The sequence below is a fragment of the Erpetoichthys calabaricus genome, chromosome 9, assembly GCF_900747795.2.
Source record: "Erpetoichthys calabaricus chromosome 9, fErpCal1.3, whole genome shotgun sequence".
Taxonomy (NCBI): domain Eukaryota; kingdom Metazoa; phylum Chordata; class Cladistia; order Polypteriformes; family Polypteridae; genus Erpetoichthys; species Erpetoichthys calabaricus.
In genome coordinates this window covers 125,144,267-125,160,004 of record NC_041402.2, presented here as the reverse complement: position 1 = coordinate 125,160,004, position 15,738 = coordinate 125,144,267, and the positions used below count along the sequence as shown (strand labels likewise).

General features: G+C 38.5%; 1 protein-coding gene across 1 annotated transcript in view; it reads right to left on the bottom strand.

The window, feature by feature from the left end:
- The window catches only part of tango6 (transport and golgi organization 6 homolog (Drosophila)), a 215,056-nt gene that overhangs the window by 24,615 nt on the left and 174,703 nt on the right, over nucleotides 1–15,738 (bottom strand). The window contains exon 17 of the mRNA XM_051931454.1: nucleotides 3,546–3,659. Within this exon, the coding sequence (XP_051787414.1) occupies nucleotides 3,546–3,659 (114 nt within the window). The remainder of the gene's footprint in view (nucleotides 1–3,545; nucleotides 3,660–15,738) is intronic.

Genomic DNA, 15,738 nt, shown 5'->3' with positions numbered 1-15,738 from the left:
ACCCAAAGTTATTTTTTAACATTTGAGAGGTCTACTGGTCAAACACTGATGCAGTTTCTTCTTTGTTTAAAACCTTTTGAAAAGCTCTGTGTAGGTATTTAAACATGGAAAATGTCAGCACACTGTATCCTTTCTGAAAGCCTAAACATAGCAAATCCAAAGATGTAAAATATTTTTTTTCCATTTTTGAAAGTCTGCACTTACCAAGTGGTGTCATCTGGACAAAACATTTTGATTTCATTATGTACTACACCTATACCTAAGGTACCAGTATGTAGAATTTGAGCATGCTAGGTGGTTTAGTTCTTCAGATATGGTCTTGTGAAATTGATGAAAAAATAAAAGCCATGTCAAATTTGACACCCCAGTCGTCTCACAAAATTGGCTGTATCTTGGAAAGTATTAATGTTACATCAAAATAATTTTACAGGGGGTCTCCTTGATAACATGTGAGACCGAAGTACATGGGATTTCTGGAAATCAGTTGATTTGATATGAAATGACCCTGATGTAAGTGAACCAATCACAACGAACCAGGTTGATGATTAATACAATTTTAGGATAAACTTGATGATTTTGTGTTAAGTTTATTTGTTTATGAATTTTAAATACTTAACAAGGGAGCTTCTTTTCATCCTAGGCTAGCATCAGACTGCTCAGCCTTCTTGCAAACAGACACAGCCATTTGCTGTTTACTTCACAGACACAGCTTTCTGCTAAGGAAGGGAGTGCTGTGGCAATGAAGCATTGCTGAAGTGTGGCCTAGTGAAAGGGGCTTCACAGCAAACCAAAAACAAGAAAACCATGGTATTTATTAAACATCAAGCACAAAGAAAGTGATAAGGGAGAATATATTGTACAAACAAACAGAAGAAGACAACAAACCGTGTAGGCTTTTTATGCCTAACTTAACACCTGCCTACTTGGTGGGGTGACTTTTCAACTGGCCCACCATAAATCTACACTCAAGCACTTCTGTCTCAGCTGCACCCACTAACCCTTTCCTTTCCCTCTTATTATTCAATCCTTCACTCCAACTCTCATAGTGACTTTATACTTCATTGTACCTCTGCAATGAAGTGACTTTAAACACTGTGGTTCCCTGTCTCCCTTTCTTTTCTGGCTTTTTGCTGTCTTATGCCTTTCTAGTTTTGCTTGTACCAACCTTTTGCCAGTCAGAAACACCTTTTAAACTTTACATTTACTTTTACTCACTTAGCAGAAGCATTTATCCAAAGCAACTTACAAAAAAAGGTCAACATAGTGAAGTAAACATCAGTCTGGAAGACAGTTTGGGAGCAAGTGTTACAGGACAAGGTTATACAATTAGTCATCACAAGTGAACAACTTGAAACAAAATACAAGCTAGTTACAATTCCTAGGTAGCAAAATCTAACCACTAACATCAGTCAGACAGGAATTAACCAAAAAGTCTTCAAGCACTTCATGAACACATTGATGGAACCAGAATTTATAATAAGTAGGTCAATCTATATATATAATTCACTAAGCCGGAAGACAAGTAGCCACCCATGGAAAGCACGCCGGAAGGGGCGTGGATTCACTAAGCCGCCGACAAGTAAGACACCCATGGCGCACGCAGGAAGGAGCCACGCCCACCAACTCTAAGACCATTGGATACGACGACAACTCGCAGAGCCACGCCCACCAACTCGGACGCGACGCTTTGGAAAACATGCCGTCATTTCTGTTTGTCTGTGCCACAGTCCACATGCAGCTCTGAGTCACGTTGACTTTTCATTAGTCAACCTCAGTGGAACCTTGGTTCACACAGAGGCAGCGCCAGAGAGAGACAGAGGCACACACAGGCAGCGCCAGAGACAGACAGAGGCACACACAGGCAGCCCGAGAGAGAGAGCCGCGCACACACAGGCAGCGCGACAGAGAGAGCCGCGCAATCCTTTAAAACTGAGGTTAAAACACAATGAAGGAAGCAGTCTTTAAAAAGCAATAAGCCCTGTGCCTCTTTTTCATTAGCGTCTCACCTACTTCACCGCCCTGCAACAGTCGAGACGCTTTCTCAGCAGCTGACCTTCTCTGTGCCTGACTCCACTACTGTCAGTTGCCTGATTAAAAATGGTGAACTGCTGCAATGTTACTATCTTGGTTGGCTTTTACATAAAGTTCGGATTTGTTCAAATGTTCCTTTTTTTCCCCCTGTGCTTAAAACTCATTTAAAAAAAAGTGTTTATACAACTGCTGCAATGTTAGAGAGAGAGAGGGCTCGCCTGCTTCTGAGAGACAGAGGGGGAGGGGGCTCCCGTGCTGCTGAGAGAGGGGGGGGGGGGGGCTGGGGAGGCTCGAGTGCTGCTGAGAGAGAGAGGGGGCTGGGGAGGCTCGTGTGCTGCTGAGAGAGAGTTAGAGAGCCTGGGTTTTTTCCCCCTGTGCTTAAAACTCATTTAAAAAAAAAGTGTTTATACAACTGCTGCAATGTTACAGATAGAGAGGGCTCCCGTGCTTCTGAGAGAAAGAGGGGGAGGGAGCTCGCGTGTTGCTGAGAGAGAGCCTGCGCGTGCATCTGAGCAAAGACAATTTCCTGTTAGATTTGCCTTTGCAATGACAATTAATAAGGCACAGGGCCAAACTTTCAAAAAGATGTGAATGTATCTGCCAAAACCAGTTTTCAGTCACGGACAGTTGTATCTTGCTCTCTCCAGAGTTCCATCTTTTCATTCACTTACTGGTATGCCTGCAGGAACATGTGCAGCGAGCGAGAGAGAGCGAGCGACACACACACGCATACAGGTGCGCGAGAGAGAGAGCGCTGGACGCATAAGAATAATAATACTTCATTACATTGATATACCGGTGTTTTCAGTATTCAAAGCGCTATCCACACAGGGAGAAACCGGGAAGCGAACCCAAAATCTTCCACAGTCTCCTTACTGCAAAACAGCAGCACTACCATTGCGCTACAAGGCAGTTAAAGAATGCACCAGCCTCGATTTTGTTTTCACTTCTGTTTACAGCGATCGGATCGTAGCGTGCATTGTTGCAATGTTACTTTTCTTGGTGGCTTATTACATTACAGATGTTTCACATGTTAATTTTTTTCCCTGTGCTTAAAAGACATCAAAAAAGTGTTTCTCAACTGTGACTCCGGAACAACTCAGTACGCAAGCTATATTAAGCGTCAACAACGAAGACTCGCTACACCTTAATGAACAAGTGCTGAAACTTATCCCTACCGACGAAGTAACTTTCACCAGCGTGGCCTCCATCGTCACAGACGATCCCGCTTTCAGTCACGGACAATTGTATGTTGCTCTCTCCAGAGGTCCATCTTTTCATTCACTCACAGTGGTATTCACAAACCCACCCCATTTGGACAACTGTGTCGTTCAGCAAGTGTTCACCAATCAATACATAATTATGCGGCGGTTGGCTAGTATTTTATATTTTTTGATAATTAAAAAAAAAATCACAAACTACCTTATGCCATCCCAAACTGAATTTAGGAATGGAAATGAATCCTAATAATAAACATGAATTATAAGTAATTCAAGCTGTTCACTCATACTTACCTGTGTAGTTTTCTCACTGAGGCCACGTAACAACAGACCAATAACGTGTACAGCTGCTCTTCTCACTTCAGCTTCTTTGTCAGTTTTTATAATTGCCGTTACACATGAATTAAGCTGGAAAACACACAAAACAAAGACTGATAAACAGAAAGAAATAGGATAAAACTAATAATTTCACTTTATGGAATTAGAAATGTATCTGTGCAGATTGTGAAAAAGACTAGCAAGTAGTACCTTAGGCTTCATTTTTCACATGACAGAGAATTATTTACACACAGAAAGCAAATAGTTATTATCTTTCAATCTATAATTGTGTTTTTCTGAACATGTTTTTATGACTAAGACCAAAACATTGTTATTACTTGCTAAACAGGTCTGAATATGAAAGGAATAAGAAATGCCTAATGAGTTTGTCAACTAATTCTTATATTCCATGTTTCTCAGCACACACATTCATCGCACTTAAACATACTCATGAAAACATAGGATCAAAAATATAGAACTATGCAGCATTTAACTAGAAATACACACACATAATAAACTAATGAGAATATCTATGTACTTTTCATGGACTTTGCACAAATATGGAATTAAGAAAATATAAATTAAATGTAACGAAAATGTATAAATATACAGGAGGAGACATTAAGTTAACAGAAAGCATGTCCACGTAGCAGTGGAGGCATGGAACACAAAAACACAATGTTGTACAGTAAAACTAATCACTAAGGGTAAAACATGAAATTGCAATTAAATTTGTCATTTTTACACATTTCAACTTCAGAAAGTTAAAAGTAAACTGTATTTTGGCCTATTTCTGTTACTTTAAACCATGATGCAAGATCATTTCTTTAAATTCAGGTCAAGTCAACATTCTTAATAGAAAATGTTAGTTTATTGTTACATTTTTCTGTACAATTTATCTATACAGACTACGTACTTGTCATAAGTTTAAAAATACTCCTTCTCCTGAGAGAGGGAGAATGTTTTGGACTGGTATGGAAAAAGTATAACTCAGTAAAAAAAAAAAAAAAAACTGGGTCCAAGGAACCAAAGATTCAGAGAGTGATTTTAATGTCACACTGTTTTCAAGAACAAAGTAAAAGCTGAGTTAAAGTCTCTTTAGATTTTCATTGCATTATTAGATCTCACAAGCTCTCCATACCTGTTTACAGTTGTCACCATGAGCAAAGGAAGCTATAGGGTCTTGATTCAAGAATCAGGTTCACCACAAAACCTTGTAATCTTGTTAGATTCGGTGTGATGCATTGAAAAAAGTATTGAAAAATAATCTATAACATTTTTATCATGGAAAAAGTAATTTTTGTTATTAGATACATATAAACTGCAAAGTGGCACCTGTGATCCTGTATATTTATTTTTTTATTGGGGAGAGTTCAAATATATAAAAGATAATGATACTGTTGGGTGGCACAGTTACACAGTAGCACTGCTGCCTTGCAGTTAGGAGACCTAGGTTCGCTTCCCGGGTCCACCCTGCGTGGAGTTTGCATGTTCTCCCCATGTCTGCTTGGGTTTCCTCCGGGTATACTGGTTTCCTCCCTCAATCCAAAGACATGCAGGTTAAATGCATTGGCGATCCTAAATTGTCCCTAGTGTGTGCTTGGTGTGTGGGTGTTCCCGGCGGTAGGCTGGTGCCCTGCCCAGGATTTGTTCCTGCCTTGCGCCCTGTGTTGGCTGGGATTGGCTCCAGAAGACCCCTGTGACCCTATGTTAGGATATAGCAGGTTGGACAGTGGATGGATGGATGATACTGTTTAGTACACAGAGAAAAATCCATTCAAGGTAGGGCACTGCAGATAAGTTATTCAAAGAGTTATTTAAAGCTGTCAATTCATGTTCAATGACAGTGAAAGAATCAAGTCAGATACTCGTATTCCAAACGTGGTTGTTTCAGTACAAGGTCATTGAGTGCCAAAGCTTATGAAAACAGTGCTGAAATTGAATAGCTGTGGAATTTTACATGAGATAGATAGATAGATAGATAGATAGATAGATAGATAGATAGATAGATAGATAGATAGATAGATAGATAGATAGATAGATAGATAGATAGATAGATAGATAGATAGATAGATAGATAGATAGATAGATAGATAGATAGATAGATAGATAGATAGATAGATAGATAGATAGATAGATAGATACTTTATTAATCCCAATGGGAAATTCACATTCATCAGCAGCAGCATACTGATACAATAAATAATATTAAATTAAAGAATGATAATAATGCAGGTGAAAAGCAGACAATAACTTTGTATAATGTTAAATGTTAACGTTTACCCCCCCGGATGGAATTAAAGAGTCGCATAGTTTGGGGGAGAAACGATCTCCTCAATCTGTCAGTGGAGCAGGACAGTGACAGCAGTCTGTCGCTGAAGCTGCTCTTCTGTCTGGAGATGATACTATTAAGTGGACGCAGTGGATTCTCCATAATTGATAGGAGCCTGCTGAGCGCCCTTCGCTCTGCCACAGATGTTAAACTGTCCAGCTCCATGCCAACAATAGAGCTTGCCTTCCTCACCAGTTTGTCCAGACGTGAGGCGTCTTTCCTCTTAATGCTGCCTCCCCAGCACACCACTGCGTAGAATAGGGCGCTCGCCACAACTGTCTGATAGAACATCTGCAGCATCTTATTGCAGATGTTGAAGGACGCCAGCCTTCTAAGGTAGTATAACCGGCTCTGTCCTTTCTTGCACAGCGCATCGGTATTGGCAGTCCAGTCTAATTTATCATCCAGCTGCACTCCCAGATATTTATAGGTCTGCACCATCTGCACACAGTCACCTTTGATGATCACTGGGTCTATGAGGGGTCTGGGCCTCCTAAAATCCACCACCAGCTCTTTGGTTTTGCTGGTGTTCAGGTGTAGGTGGTTTGAGTCGCACCATTTAACAAAGTCATTGATTAGGTCCCTATACTCCTCCTCCAGCCCATTCCTGATGCAGCCCACGATAGCAGTGTCATCAGCGAACTTTTGCACATGGCAGGACTCCGAGTTGTATTGGAAGTCCGATGTATATAGGCTGAACAGGACCGGAGAAAGTACAGTCCCCTGTGGCGCTCCTGTGTTGCTGACCACAATGTCAGACGTGCAGTTCCCAAGACGCACATACTGAGGTCTGTCTTTAAGATAATGCAATAATAATAATGCAAGCAAAAAAAAAAAAATCTGGATACCACCAGGTATGAACTTTACGCTGTAGGAAGATAAGTAAATAAATAAAGGTAAACAGGTAAATAACATTTGATCTGGCTTTTATATAAGTAACATATAAATGTTTTTTTTATATAAAGACCATCACAAAACATAATCACAAACAGGACTTTGCACGATATGTTGGCAAGCTCTGTAAGCCCTGCTGTTTTTTTGAAGGACATGCATGTGGCAGATTCATTGGCAGGATGACGCCCAACCTGTTGCTGCATGCAAATGGTGCCATCTTTTGCCTTTACGCCTGGTACAGCTGTGTTGTTCTTATGTGTGAGTGGATGTTTCTTGCATGGGAGAGCTTGTTTTCTATCTCCAATGTAGAAACCTCATCCTCATCTGAGATCAGCCTTGTTATAGCACGTCTTTATTTAAAAACAGCAGTGTCAGATGGGGGGGCGTGTGAATGTGACTGAGAGAATAAAAGTGAATAATGAAACAAAATGCTAACCATAAATTTACACCGAATGTTACAGACTCAAACAAATCAAATGTGTGTTTCTATTTTATAATAGTAATAATAATAGCCACTCACTACTCAATGCATGAAAGACCCGGAATCGAACCCGCCACATTCTTGACTTGGAGACAGCAGTTCTTCCCTCTACATCAGCCAAGCAGATGTATTTGTGGGTGTGTGTGTCGTACCCTATCACAATTTCTTTTACTTTGCTTAAATTTTTGAAAAAAAGCGTACTTGTTTTGTTATATCATGTCTTTTGTGAAAGTTTTTATTTGATATTTGGACTTCAGTCTTCACACATTATACACTTCACGTTAGCATTTTTTGTTAATTATTAGTAGAACATGAAAAAAGTTTCTGTTCTAGTTATGTGTTCAATATTTCCTGCCTTGCATTTCCTGTCATCCTACATTTACACAGATCGTTGTTGACACAGAGTATACATGAAATGTATTAATTCCAAATAACAACATATTATTTACCCTATACAATTCAAGGCACCTCACACCCAGATAAACAGACTTGAGCTGGGAGAACATGGTGTATGACTAAAGCTGCGTCGGTGGGGGGGGATGGGATAGCAGGCTGCCTGCTGCTTGACACAAACAATTTGCAAAACAAAAGATGGAAATGGAGAGGTGTGAAGGAATTTAAGGTGGCCCGGGATTACGAGATTTTTCGTAGGCAGTGTTAAATGTCAGTAAACGTTTTCAATCAAAAAATCCTCTCTCTTACATGCACTGAAAAAGTAAGAGTGATTTGAAGTGATATTTTTATCTGTAATTATTGCAACATTGTCTGGAAGAGAGAAAGAAATAGCAATTCACATTTTGGTAGCAACATACATTAACCTTAGAGGCAGCTACATTAGATTTTTCAAAGCGTAAAGTATATACAAATGCGGGTATGGGCAAGCATGAGGAGAAAAACAGCGATTCACACTTTGGTGCCAATGTTTTTTTCTGTTGCTTGTGGTGCTAATAAAGGGTTCTTTTGTGTAAAAAAAAACATGAACAAAAATATCATCCATTACGTTATCTGAGTATATTTCAGAGTTGCAATAACACGGGCAATTTAAGAAAAGTCAAGGGAAGACAGGAATTAAATGTGCACACTGTGGAAATAATTGAAAATTTAAAAAAACCAAAGCCAATAGGCATTAGTCGTGGTGATTCTAGTTTTAAAATGATTAGCTTTTTTTCCTTGCTAAAATGACATGGATATGCTGTTTTGCAGTATGCGTTCAATCTCAAGACGTGGATCAATCCTCGATAACATTACTGGCTTGAAAAATTGATGTATTCGGTAAGCTTTCAAGCTTTTGTGTTTCAAAATGAGGGCCATGGTACAAATTTAAAAACAAGGATAGGCTAGGAATTATTTAAAATGCATACAAATGCTTCACTTTAGAAGACAATTTTATGTGGTAAATTAATATATACCATCATTGTGAATATATAATATTTAACTTAAAAATAACCAAATTTATTCTTTAAACAGTGCTGGTGGTGATCCTATCAACAACAGGTGCAAATCAAGAGCCGACTATGAGCTTAACACACATTTACAGCAAGGAAACACTCACACAACCCCCACATTAACTCACAGAAGACTAATTTATAAATTTGGATGTTTTTCTGGAAATGGTAGGAAGCCCAAGTGAACTAATGTGAATATGCAAAAAGTCAGGGAATTGTACTTGGGGTCCTGCTGTTATGATGCAGGAATTCCTCCCAAGCAAACTCCATAGGGGCTCTCACACTGGCTGGGAAGCAGGCAAGGCTCTTCACTGTTACACCCAGCAGAGACACACTCAGTTAGGCCATTTCCAAGTAGAGATCTGCTGGTGTCAGAGGCAGCAGGCCTTTATAAAGGGAAACTGGCCACAACAACTAATAAGCCCCAACATACTGTAACAAATGTGCACAACAGAGAAAGGGTGGCTATGAACCTTTGTCTACATAAAGGTTCAGAACCTTTATAAAAAAATAAAAGATTTACAAAAAATTCAATCACTCTAAAATGATAAATGGATTGCAAACAGTCAGAAATGGATATGTCCAAGGCAATCCGAACTCAAAAATCCAAACAGGTGCAGGTAAGAGTGGTCAAAAGAGAACAGGGGTCAGGGATCTAGAAAAACAAATAAACAATAAAATTTCAATAAACACAGAGCTCACAAACACCAAGCATAAATGACAGTTAACCACTTTTCACCAGTGGGCGTCCCCGGTCTTTACAGGGCTGGTGGTGGTTAACGCGGAGACAGACCTCTTGGAGAACCATGCACAAAGCGTAAGGGACATAACAGAACATAGAAACATAAATATAAAATAATGAAGAATTGGACACAAATAATAAACATATGTAAAATACTTGAAATTAAACAAAGACGACTTAAAACAAGACTATTACCAAACAATACAGAACATAAAACAGCAGAACACCTGCAGCCTCTGCAGGCACTAGCCTACTGCATTAGCTAGGTACTACGCTGATCAGCGAATTATTGTAATTAAAATTAACATTTAATTATTTACAGAAACTGACATTTTTTCATTGCTGAAAATAAAAACAGAAAGGTGTATTATTGCTGCATATTAGGAGAAATAATCAGTGCTCTCTGTACTCAATGAGGAGCATTAAATAAAAAATAAACTGAACTGAAAATACCTTGTCCTGTACTTGCCTCTAAAATATTACTTTAGAAATAACATGGGTGCACCTTCTTAGAGGAAGGAGGAGGAGAGACACCTTTAATGTGAGTGTTTTTTTGCTCAAAGTAATTTTAAAGTCACTAATTGCAGGTTATTCTACTTAACCCAGAAGGATTTGCTAATGAATAAAAAGTAGGAAAAGAAAGAGAAGATTATAACAATGTGGTAAAGAGAGAGCAGGAAATGTCACACTAACAAAGACACAAGTTCACAAAAGAAAAAAAAAACATACCAGACACCTTTTTCTAGTGGATGATTCTTGGTAAGTTAAAGGAGGCCTATCCAAGTTATTTTTGGCAGGAATATGTGTTGTGCCATGAATTTTGATTTCACACTTCCATTTTGATATGCATTTGGCAGACAAAGGCTATACAATGTTAGACAGTGAAATACTGCAAATAGGAGGTTAGGTCCACAGCAATGTTCTCTCTATGGACTGGGTCGGCATGAGCAGTATTTTTCAATTATATTACCCTCTGGGCACCACTTACTATTATATTAATGTAATTATCTAGTCATGTATAATAATCTAAAATGCAGTTTAATTTCAGCCTATTTTTTCATTGTTAACTTAAGCTTTTGATTTATTACATTTAATAAACTGTTTTGTTAGTCATTTTAGCTACAGTTTTAGTTACCAATATGTGTCGTGCAGACAGGCATATATTTAGAATTATTGAAAAAACATCCTTTAACTTAGTGTATGACATAAAATTTCAAAAGAAACAACACTAAAGTTTTATGGCCTCTTATAACTGTAATCCCCAGGTACTGTGTTCAATTCGCTGTTTTTTTTTATTACCTTAATCTTCATTTAGAAAACAGCTATAGTGTGAGATTTACATTCATAAAAAATCAGAAATACTCAGATTTTAACCACAGTTTTAAGTTCTTCAATCTCTTCTGTCATCTTTCTACTAATTTGGATTTTTCTGTGTTTGTTCTCTTAATTGTCTTCTAATAATTTCAGGTAACAACAAGCAGACAAACTTAGAGTAAATCATTTTAATCAAGTCTGTACAGGCGATCCCTTATTTTAAATGCGGTAAAAGCACATCACAAGTAACATCTATTAGAAGATTTACTGGTTTGACATTATAAGGGTCAATGGAGATCGAAAATAAATGCAACATAACAAATGTGTTACATAAACATTTAAAATACATTTACTATTTAAACTCATTGGTGTTTTAATATTAAGGCTCTGACTATGTTTAAAAACTCCTGCTCTTTTACTCCGCAATTTGAAATGATAACCCAGTTATATAAATTGGTATTGGTACAATATCTGATTTAATATATATTGTAACATGGCGAGAGAACAACTTAAAATTAAGAGCAAAATACAAGGCCGGGTAAACTAGTTGTATTTTACCATGAACACAGGTAACCACTCACGTCTTGCACTTTCATGTTGAAATATTTTTCTGTACGTCTGTTGAGAGTGGTTCCTGGGATGCAATGTGATACCGTGGCTGAAAATATCTGATTAACCACTTTTGCACTCCATCATTATATTACATAGCATGGGAGTGCACAAGTAATTATGCTGGGGTAAAATTTTCTATGAACCACAAAATTATGGATCGTTTGTAGAGAACAAGAGAATTAATAAGAAAAGAAAGTAAACAGTATATTTGTTTGATATTAAACACCAATATTGGAAAGTAAACCCCAAATAATATCTAATTTCAAAAGCATTTTTAACAATAAGCATCTCAGTTGGTGAAATTATACGCCAATAAACTGATAAAGTCTAAGTTAGGGAGGTTGAATAGTGAAGATTATTATTATGCATGGCCGGATCTATCATTAGTACAGGCCTTCACAGCACTCTGCTATCCAGCACACACTTGTACCTCACTTCGATCCTCATGATTACAAACCTATCCAATCAGAAGTAAATCTTTTTTAAAATTTTTTAATTTATATTCCAAAGAGCAGAACTTTACAATGACATACTACACAAACAAATAAATAATAAAAACATAACAGATATAACCATTTACTTCAACAGCAATACACAGAAAACAAAAGAAGTATAGAAATACAGTAATCCCTCCTCGATCGTGGGGGTTGCGTTCCAGAAGCCAGGAGCAGAGAATGTCAGAGCAAGAGAGAGAGAGAGAGAGAGAGAAAAGCAAACAATCAAAAATCAATACATGCTGTTTGATCTTTTAAGTATGCGAAGCACCGTGCGGGAAGCATATCGCTTGATAAAGCAGCCACAAGTAAGCCCAGCAAGGAAGGGAGTAATGTGAAGATAGTCTTTCAGCGTTTTTTGAGGAGCGGCCGTATCCTCTAGGGGTGCGAACAGCCCCCGTGCTCACAATATATTTGAGGAGTTTAATTTAATACGTAATACGCGCTCTGGTTGGGTAGCTTCTCAGCCATCTGCCAATAGCGTCCCTTGTATGAAATCAACTGGGCAAACCAACTGAGGAAGCATGTACCAGAAATTAAAAGACCCATTGTCCACTGAAACCCACAAACCAGCGAAAAATCCACGATATATATTTAAATATGCTTACATATAAAATCCGCGATAGAGTGAAGCCACGAAAGTCGAAGCGCAATATAGCGAGGGATTACTGTACAAAGAAAAAAGCAAAGCGAGACTCAAGTCCCACCCAAGAGAAGGAGAAAAAAAGATATGACCAAAAATAAAGAAATTTTTTTAAAACTTTTTAAACATAATAGAACAATTAATATATAAAGGCAGTCAACCACAGGCCCAACATTCTTATTTAATAATAATAAAAATAAAAAGCGTTCTAAACAAAAATGTAAGTACTGGCTGGTTGATATGGACAGGGCATGATCAGAACAGGTGTCTAACAGGTCATTCTCATGAGATTGTACATTTGCTGTGTTACCCTGTGGCAAAAAAAATGTCCACATGGATAAGAATTCAAAACGAAAGACCAGTAGTACCACAAAAAGAATAGAGACAGAAGCAAAATTTGCTGTTTTGCTGTTAACTATAGCAGATATTAAAAAAAACGAAAAAGTGCTTTGAACAACCCATAAATATAGCAGTTGAGACTAAATAGAAACTCCTTAATGATAGTCAGGACAGTTCTTCTAGCAGCTTTAGCATTAATCTGCAGTTACCAATATAGACGTAAACGGGCCACGGGTCATGGTGGTGTAGCTGCTGGTTTCGGAGAGTGAGCTGGCCGTTGCACACCAATGTGGCAGACAATGAGGTCACAAGAAATAAGTTGCACCAAACAGCTCCACAATTCAAATGAACGATCCCTTTTCTGGTCTTTTCATTTATTTAGCCATAAAATACTCAGTATATCTCACCATTTTTGCCACAAAGTGGCATAAGCCTTTTAAAAAGATTTAATTGATGTTCAATAACTACAATATCAGAAGAAAACTGATTTCCTGCAGATGTGATGTTGCACTCATCAATTAGTATTTTACATTCAATGCAATATACTAATGAACACAAGGTGGATCTAAATCAATATAACATTTTGGATTTTTTTCTGCCTCAATCCCTGCCTAATTTATTATTTACATATGTAACGTTCAGAATTTGTGAGTATATGTGTGTGCCTGGTGAGAGTTTCTTCAGTGAAAGTAGTGAGGTGGTGTTCTTAATTCAGACTTGATTATATGAGATTTCAATTGCTGTTGCATGAACAGCAGTTGTAGTTGGCAGTCATTTTGTCCAAACTTATTAATAACTTTAACAGTGCATTTTTACGTTCAAGAATCCTAGTTTGGTGAACACTCATCATGCACACCCAGTAAATACAGTGCATCCGGAAAGTATTCACAGCACATAACTTTTTCCACATTTTGTTATGTTACAGCCTTATTCCAAAATAGAATAAATTAATTTTTTTCCTCAGAATTCTACACACAACACCCCATAATGACAATGTAAAAAAAGTTTACTTAAGGTTTTTGCAAATTTATTAAAAATTAAAAAACTGAGAAATCACATGTACATAAGTATTCACAGCCTTTGCTCAATACTTTGTCGATGCACTTTTGGCAGCAATTACAGCCTCAAGTCTTTTTGAATATGATGCCACAAGCTTGGCACACCTATCCTTGGCCAGTTTCGCCCATTCCTCTTTGCAGCACCTCTCAAGCTCCATCAGGTTGGATGGGAAGTGTCGGTGCACAGCCATTTTAAGATCTCTTCAGAGATGTTCATTCGGATTCAAGTCTGGGCTCTGGCTGGACCACTCAAGGACATTCACAGAGTTGTCCTGAAGCCACTCCTTTCATATCTTGGCTGTTTGCTTAGGGTCGTTGTCCTGCTGAAAGATGAACCGTTGCCCCAGTCTGAGGTCAAGAGTGCTCTGGAGCAGGTTTTCATCCAGGACGTCTCTGTACACTGCTGCAGTCATCTTTCCCTTTATCCTGACTAGTCTCCCAGTCCGTGGCGCTGAAAAACATCCCCACAGCATGATGCTGCCACCACCATGCTTCACTGTAGGGATGGTATTGGCCTGGTGATGAGCGGTGCCTGGTTTCCTCCAAACATGACGCCTGGCATTCACACCAAAGAGTTCAATCCTTGTCTCATCAGACCAGAGGATTTTCTTTCTCATGGTTTGAGAGTCCTTCAGGTGCCTTTTGGCAAACTCCAGGTGGGCTGCCATGTGCCTTTTACTAAGGAGTGGCTTCCGTCTGGCCACTCTACCATACAGGCCTGATTGGTGGATTGCTGCAGAGATGGTTGTCCTTCTGGAAGGTTCTCCTCTCTCCACAGAGGACCTCTGGAGCTCTGTCAGAGTGACCATAGGGTTCTTGGTCACCTCCCTGACTTATGCCCTTCTCCCCCAATCGCTCTGTTTAGATGGCCGGCCAGCTCTAGGAAGAGTCCTGATGGTTTTGAACTTCTTCCATTTACGGATGATGGATGCCACTGTGCTCATTGGGACCTTCAAAGCAGCAGAAATTTTTCTGTAACCTTCCCCAGATTTGTGCCTCGAGACAATCCTGTCTCAGAGGTCTACAGACAATTCCTTTGACTTCATGCTTGGTTTGTGCTCTGACATGAACTGTCAACTGTGGGACCTTATATAGACAGGTGTGTGCCTTTCCAAATCATGTCCAATCAACTGAATTTACCACAGGTGGACTCCAATTGAGCTGCAGAAACATCTCAAGGATGATCAGGGGAAACAGGATGCACCTGAGCTCAATTTTGAGCTTCACGGCAAAGGCTGTGAATACTTATGTACATGTGCTTTCTCAATTTTCTTATTATTAATAAATTTGCAAAAATCTCCAGTAAACTTTTTTCACGTTGTCATTATGGGGTGTTATGTGTAGAATTCTTAAGAAAAAAATGAATTTAATCCATTTTGGAATAAGGCTGTAACATAACAAAATGTGGAAAAAGTGATGCGCTGTGAATACTTTCCGGATGCACTGTATGTATCTGATGTTCTTGTCCTCAGCCAAGATTTCACATTTCTCACTGTTTTAAAGTACTTTTACACTGTGGAAACTGTTAAATTTAATATTATAGCAATAAGGATGGCCTTTTAAATACCACGAAAAAGATCAGTGTACTTGTAAGTCCACAGTCTGACATATGCATGTCAAACAGTGGCCAAAAAACAATTATAGACTGTAGCCATTCTATGTCATTTTGCCTGCAACAACAACATTTATTTATATAGCACATTTTCATACAACAATGTAGCTCAAAGTGCTTTACAAGATGACAATGAGAAAGTTACAAGAAAAGAAAAACAATTAAGATTAGACAATAATATTAAAGAATAAGTAACAGCAAAA